The 8,240-nt window shown below is 39.3% G+C and overlaps 1 protein-coding gene across 1 annotated transcript; it reads right to left on the reverse strand.

The window, feature by feature from the left end:
* Positions 1-2,695: 2,695 nt before the first annotated feature.
* LOC148956819 (uncharacterized) lies at positions 2,696-3,259 on the reverse strand. The gene has a single exon (XM_089092151.1). The coding sequence runs from the start codon at positions 3,257-3,259 to the stop codon at positions 2,696-2,698; it is 564 nt and encodes a 187-aa protein (XP_088948277.1).
* Positions 3,260-8,240: the final 4,981 nt, after the last annotated feature.

The raw sequence follows: 8,240 nt of genomic DNA on the forward strand, positions 1-8,240 counted from the left end.
CACAAACACTGCCAGGAAACAGCTGCCGCGCTGCTAACAACGTTTCAGCGCGGTAGTCAAGATCAAGATATCAGGAATGCTCTGGACTGTGAAAGGGTCAAGCAAATACAGCAGAACCGTGCACTCTTGAGAAGCGTTGTTGAAACTGTCAAGCTTTGCGGGGCACAGAATATCCCCTTCGTGGCCACCGTGATGATGGCAAACTTGATATCCAAGACTCTGATGTCATTACAGCAGTAAACGACGGGAATTTCCGCCACCTACTTCGGTATCGGATTCAGAGTGGAGACTCGCAACTTAAAAATTTACTTGAAAATGCACCGAGCAACGCCAAATATACGAGTAAACAGATCCAGAATGAACTGATTGGAACAATTGGGGAAATGATAAAAACCGAAGTAGTGAGAAAAGCAAACAAAGCAACGGTTTGGTGTCTTCTTGCGGACGAGTCAACAGACAGGCAGACCAGGGAGCTGATGATCATTGTTTGTCGTTATGTGTGTAAAACCGAGCAGGGATACGTGATTCAAGAAGATCCTTTTGCAGTTGTCGATGCCTTTCAAACCCTGTCAAGACTCGCTGGAGATGAGGAAAGTGACGACGGTAGAAGCATCGAAGAGAAGCTAGACGGCAAGAGCCTCGGGAAGCTGCTGTTGAGTGAGGTCAGGAAGTCAAATCTGGATTTGTCAAAGTGCGTTGGTCAAGGATACGACAAAGCTGCTAGCATGGCAAGCTTGACAAATGGTGCTGCTGCTGAAGTTAAACGCCAGTGTGAACTGGCAGATTACTTCCACTGTGTGAGCCATGCCACAAATCTCTCATGTTCAAAGATAGTTTCAGTTCCCATTCTGCGCAATGCCCAAGACGTTGTTCGAGACACAATGTCTCACTTCAGCTCAAGTGCCAAGAGAACAAGACTTCTAAAAAAGCATCTTATCGCGGACAAAGCTAAAACAGAGACACTCGTCAGTCTTTGTACCACGAGATTTGTAGAGAGACACGAAGCAATCAGCAGGTTTTGGGACTCCCTTCCGTCGATCGTTTCTGCTCTGCAGGAGATGGAAGGATGGCACGATCGAGAGGCAAGTAGCAGAACTTATGCATTACGATCCTGCATTGAAAAATCAGATACACTCGTAGGACTGGTTTGCCTGAATTCGTTTTCGTCGATCATGAAACCTTTGGCCGAGTCACTACAACAGAAGGATGGTGACCTCGTGAGAGCCTTGTCCCTCATTAGCAGCGTGAAGGCAATGCTGGAAGATATGCGATCACATGCCGAAACCAAATTCAGACTGCTTTACGAAGATCTTCTGAAAATGGCCGAAAAGATTGATGCTACCATCAAGGTAACGCAGCCACGCATAGCTTCACGTTCTACATACCGGGCAGGGGTACCCAAGATGGATCCAGAAAGTCATTATAGGATGGCGGCATTTATTCCAGCCCTGGACGCCATGCTGCTTGATTTTACGGAGCGGTTCAGCTGCCATTTTACGAATGCTGCAAAACTCTCAGCTTTGATCCCGGCTGTGGTTAATGGCAAACGCTGGGAGGACGTTCAGCCAGGGTACGAAAAGTACAAGGAGCTGCTCGTGGGTACGGAGATAGACGTTAAAACCGAGTTCGAGATTTGGAACAAGTATTGGTCTAAGGAAACCGTGCAAAAACCGAAAACAGCTATTTCAGCGCTGAACAGTTGTCAGGAAAATGTATTTCCCAACATCTTCGCATTGTTGACAATTCTCGCGACGCTTCCTGTGTCAACCTGTGAAGCAGAACGAATGTTTTCAAAGGTTGACAGGACATGTTCATCAATACGAAGCACGATGACTGAAGAGAGGTTGGAGGCTCTACTACTCATGCAGACTTACAGAAACGAACTGCCGAAAACAGACGATGCTATCGATATGTTCGCTCTCAGAAAAGCTCGCCGATTGAGTTTAGTTGTGTAGTGTGGTACTGTTTTTATTTTCTTTTGCTACGTTTTACCTTTATGAGCATATTTGACAGTGTTTTTATATAAATAAAGAGCTATAAAATTAGTCCTGTATAATCAGTTTTTGGCGCCCTGTTTCCGGCGCGGCCCCCCCCCAAGCTATTCCTCTAGATCCGCCGGTGCTTCCACACACCTTCTATCTGCCAACACTAACGAAAAACACTCATTTTTCAGATCCGCCAATTCCTTACAATTCCCCCTAAAATGAAAAATATCCTCATCATCTTCCCCACACACCGGAAAAGGGACTGGGTTAACACTATGACCCCTAAATTTCCTCTCGCTTTCCCCAATTTTAATTGATCCTCCTCTTAAATTCAAAGTCCATTTTATTTCTTTCCCTTTCAGCCCCAACTTAAAATAAACTTCGTCCCCCCATGTGTCATTCACTGTACTATAAAGACTCAGAGATACGGAGGCCTCCGTCCAAGCCTGCCACTGCTGTACTCTTTGCTCGTGTACCCTTTCTTTTATCTTATCAACCACTGTATCTGAATTTGATCCCCGACATCCATTCCATAAATACGAATCTACTTCATCTAAAATTTTCTTAAATTTTGTGGCCACTTTACCTCTATCTTATCCTCCAAGAAACTAAAATACACTTCTATCGCTAGCCTTTTTGCTAACCTACTTAGTCCTAAATCCCCCTCCAGTACAACACTGTTAGTGGATTTATGGACCCTAAAAACTCGCTTAAAATAATTTCTGTACATTCTCTCCAAACTCCTCTTTCTCTAAAACCCACAGCTCACACCCGTAATGCATAACCGGGAGGAGTTTAGTCCTAAATAAATATTTATGCATTGCTAAGTCCCTAATCTTTCCAATCTCACTTTTTAATATTAAATTCATGCACATATTTCCGTTTTGTACTCTATGCTTAACATCCTGTCCAAACTTACCATTCCAAAAAAACTTAACACTTAAGTTCACAAATTCTTTTTTAATCTCTGTAAAATAACCTTTAAATCTAAATTCATCATCTTTCCTTAATTTTCCACCTTTCCTAAAAACTACAATTACTGTTTTCTTCTCACTTAATTCTAATCCTTTCTTATCCAAATATTCCTTCGTTATGTTTAATAATGTTTGCATTTCTTTTGCCGATTGTGCTATGAGAGCAATATCATCAGCAAACAAAAGCATGCAAATTTTCGAAACACTTATCAGTACCTCCGGAGCACTTTTCTCCTTGAAGAAATCAAGTATATCATATAATATACACGTTGAAAAAAGTCGGTGACAGTGGGCATCCATGTTTTAAACCTATTCACGTCAAAATTCTCCCGGATACCTCACCTAGTATTCTAACAACTAGGCCTACTGAACTATATATTCCTACAATTAGTCTAGCAAAATTTACAGGTAATCCGATCTCCTAAAGCCACTTAACTAGCATAGCCCTGATCACATTATCAAAAGCCGCTCTTACGTCCAGGAACAACACGTAAATCCAATCCCTATAAACTCGCCCTGCTCCTCTATTAATTTCCCTAATTCTTCTGGACATTTACTTAGCCGACTATCTACTATCTTACAAAAAATATTGCTAACTATGGGAGAAATCTGGATCAGTCGGTAAATCGAGAATTCGTGTGCCTCTCCCTTCAGCGACCTATGTACAGCTTTCCAGAATTGATGTGTGTCTTTTTCCCTGAATTGTTTAATAAGTTCTATTTTCTTTCTTCGCTGCTTCGCATTGTTTTTTCTCTCTTATCATCTTCTTATACCGCTTTCTATTCTCTCTGTAAATTTTTAAATTATTCTCTATTCCTTGCAGTTAGGATGACCGTGCTTTCCTCAGGGTCTCTTGTACAGTGACTCGAAGACTCTCACATTCGTAATCAAAAAATTTTTTTGTCGATTTATTCCCTTTCCGTAGTTAGCATGTCTACCTTAGCGATTCTTCTAAATTAAATACTGCTTCACTTGCTTTACCCACTTAAACTAACTTAATAATCTTCTCCATCTCTTTCTCTAAATTTTCGTTTCCTACATCAACCTTCGGTCGGAGCCAACTATTTCCAGAACCTCAAAATCCGCACAGCACGACAAAAGACAACCATCAACTAAAATATAAACAATTAAACTTGGGTTCTTACCCGACAAACATGTAAATTCTCCTGTCCCCTTATCCTTTTCAACCCTACCATTAACCATAACCAAACCATACTCCCCCCAAAAATGGAAAAGCTCACTTCCCCAAGTGTTCTTTCTCCTTCCCTTGTCCTTTGTAAGCCTTCCCCTTAAATTCACCAAACTTTCTTCTTCTTGAATTGAAGGATCTGCAAGATTAAAACCATCGCAAGTTTCACGTTGTTCTAAAAATCGGCCGTGTACGCATTAAATCCTCCATCAATATAAATTCTATGCGCGGGTACTTCAAACGTAGAGCAGCCTATTCCTCAGACAAAAGTTTCCAAGTATCTTCGTTTGAATATGAGCTAGACTGAGGCGGTAAATATACGGAACCTAACATAATATACATTACTGAGCACTTTAAACGAAGCATAATCCACACAACATTCTCAGATTTACTAGGTAGCCTTTTAACTGAAGCAAACGTTCTTTCTTGCAAAAACACAGATAGGTTGTTCTACTATTACTACTTTTTTTCCTGCATGCTTTAAACTCTTCATATCCCTCAATATTCACACTTTCGTCTACATTTTTCCACGTCCCTACAATACCCAAAGCGTCAAAATTGTCGGTTTGTTTAATCCTTTCCAACTTTTCACTCGTGAGACCTTGAATATTCCAATGACCAAACAAAAAACATTTAAATTGTTTCCCATGGCCCGCAAGTTCCTATTTTTCATTGTTTCAATCATTCTCCATTCTTGCTGCTTTACTTGGCTCTTGTTCTACACTACTATTGAGGCTTAGATCTCGTTTATTCGAGTTCTGATCGTCGTTATCTTCACCCTCGCTCCCAAAATCTGATCCAAATTCTGACACAACATTCTCTATTGACAAAGATCTTATTCTTGTTTCTCCTGATTGAGACCCGAAGCTGCGTGTTCTTTCCCTGCGAATTTGGGAGCTCGTTCCCTCCGCTGGATTGTTTGCGGCTTCAACTTGGGTACGTTGATTGTACGTATGATTGCACAGTGCCAGTTTCTCTATCATACTCGTCAGTAGTTTCATTAACTATTAACTTCATTCCCTTCCACTTAGGTTTCAGGTTCTTGATGCGTGCCTCTTGATGTATTGGTTTCAATTTGTTTCTAATATCTCGTTCTTCAGGTGAATAATCCGGAGTCACAAACACTCGTTCCTGTCCAAAAAATCTACCATTGCGCAAAATAATGTCTCTTTGATACGCATTTGAAAACCGAATAAGTATAGGACGTGGTCCCGATTTTGATGGAAATCTGAAAACATCCTGTAAATCGTGTGGCCGGTTATTACTTTGAGGGAACCCTTCTTGCAAAATAATGCGCTAACTCTTTTTTAAAAGAAATATCGGCTTTGCTTTCCTGCAACCCATAAATTACTAAGTTCTTCCTTCGAGCTTCCTTCTCGAGAATTCGTATACGGGAGTCCTGGAGTTTACTTAGTTTCTCTGTATCTCGGACTCTAGTTGTTACTGGAGGTATTTCCGGTTTTATTACCGTCATTTCCACTCTTAATTCATTTGACAAATGTTGTATTGCCCCGCTTGCTGAGTTCTGAGCCTCTTGCAGGCTATTTAGCTTTGAATCCATCGCTTGTAACTTTTTGCATTATGCCTGAATCGATGCTAATAACTTCCGTCATCTCATAGCCTAATAAATAAGCAAAAAACAGAAACTTACTCGCGTGGGGGGGGGGGGGGTATTTGTGAACCCTGTTTGCATGTTTACTTTTTCTCAGGTGGGATTACTGTCCAAATATCAATAAATCACACTTTTTTGCGCACTTCTTTCGACAGAAAATAATCAAGTCTTAATCACCCACAGCGATCTTATCACTTCCAATAATTTGTTGAAGTTTACTATTTCACTTATTGTGAAACTTCTATAATTCCTCATTTAATTAAAGTTCATGGCAGTGAAATAAGGAAATTCCGAAGTGTTTTGAAATGTCCAAAAACAGGTGTTTTCGCTTCGAAGACTGAATATTAAGTTTTATTTTTAAGGTCAACTTCAGAAGCTATAAAATTAAATTATAAAATTACTGTTTGTGTCAGGATTAAAAAAAATTGAAAAAGTTTCTCCGAAATGCAAATAGCAACTCATACAATGGATTCTTATAAAAAAACTAGAAACATATAAAAATTTTATTCTTTCCATGAAAAATAATATGTCAATAAAAAACGAACAGAAATTAATTTAAAATACCTTTTTCCAAAAACTAAGTTTTTCATAGAAAAGAAAAAAGCTCCATTAAGCCAAGAATGATCAGAAATAAATTCAAGTAATCTTCCAAGCGTAAAATAACCACAAATCACTATCAATCAATAAATGAAACCAAAAACGAAAAGAAATTGCAATAAATAGACGAATCACACTCAAACTGATCAAAAATTAATATGAGTAGTGCTGATAACCCCCATGCCTTTGCAAGTACGGAACATAATTTGCGCTTTACAGAAAACAAAATACTTTTTAAATGTTTTCACTTTTTTTACTTTCATAAATAAAAAATTATCAAAACTTTAAGGTATAAATATCAATATATATATCAATTAAACTGACAATCCACAGTCATTGTGGGGGGGGGGGGGTGTTACATTCCACTAATTTGAGCCTAGTCACTATTTTATAATTCTGACGAGTGCTGAGAGGGTCTAAAAAAGCTTTTCCCTCCAAGCACTGTTCACCATTCCCAGAGATTTTCAACTTAATGCCCTCAGCCGCTCTTGAGATGTTGCTGATACGCCCCTTTGACAATAATTATGTACATAGTGGGTTTTGGTTTTGTTCAACATCCCCTCAACGTTCTCTGAAAGTAGTCACTAATAGTCACTAGTCACTAGTAGTATAGTAGCACTTCCACCAGTCACAGTCACACTTACAAGTCGTCAAATTTGGAAATAGTCACAATCGCACTCACAACCAGTCGTATTTGCAGTTGCAACAGTAGTAGTAGTGGCCCTTAGAGTTTCAAGTTAATACCCTCCCCGGGTCCTAAGATACTGTAGATGCGCCTTTTTGATAACTTGAATGCAGAGTTTCTTATTATTTAGCTCAACCTAACCCTCAACATTTCCTGAAATTTCATCTCAATAGTCTAACATTCAAAGGATAAAACGTTTCCCCCTTTCTAAGGGACAAATCCTGCATTTAAAAAATTGACAAATTGCATAATTTATATTCCTTGCCCGGGGAGATATAGGGGCAGGGCATCCACAGAGGCATCGCTGATAGATATTGTGATTATTTTGAATAAAATGTTTTCCTTAAGATTTCTATCAGTGTTGAGGGAAAATCTAAAAGAGCAAGAGGGGGGAGGGCTAGATGGCCTCGGTTTTATTTTCAACATCCCTCTCAACATGCCTTGGAAGTTTCAACAAAGAGTTGTTCCTTAGATAATGATGTTGTGTCCTTTTGAAACCCTCCAGCATATAGTGTGTTTTGATTTTGTTTGACATCCCCCTGGACATTTTTTAGAATTTACCTTAACACCCTTAGATTTTTCGGATCAAATACCCTCTCTTTTCCCAATAATCAAATTTAAACATAAACAATGGGCAACTTATGTAACTTGCAACATTTGCCACAGTGGCTGCTGGAGGTATATCATCCCCAGAAACATAGTTTTTGAGTTTTTGACAATTTTGAATAAAATAAATCTTACAGAATTTTAATTAAATATTTTTTTAGGGTGGACAGCTAAAAAAAAATGGGAGAGGGACTGGTTGCCCCCCCAACCACTTTTTAACTTTCTTCTCAATATGCTCTGAAAGTTATAACTTAATACACGCAACCGTTCTTCAGGTATTGGAGATACGCCTTTTTGATAAACTGGATGCAAGTAGTAGGTTTGGATTTAGTTTAAGACGCCCCTCAATATTCCTCGAAGTTTCAAATTAATGCCCATAGCTTTTTCAAACCCACCCAGAACTAAATATTCCCCCTATTCCTAATGATAAATCCTGCATGCAAAAAAGGCCAATTGTATAATTTACAATCCTTGCCCTAGGGGTTGTCAGGACATTGCATAACCGGAGGCGCAGCTACTAGACCTTTTGACTGTTTCGAACAAAATCGCTGTTCCAAAATTTTCATTATTGATGATATAAGGAAGCATCTAA

Source organism: Artemia sp. Qi Xiang Cuo, chromosome 1 (genome assembly GCF_049724085.1).
Source record: "Artemia sp. Qi Xiang Cuo chromosome 1, ASM4972408v1, whole genome shotgun sequence".
NCBI lineage: Eukaryota > Metazoa > Arthropoda > Branchiopoda > Anostraca > Artemiidae > Artemia > Artemia sp. Qi Xiang Cuo.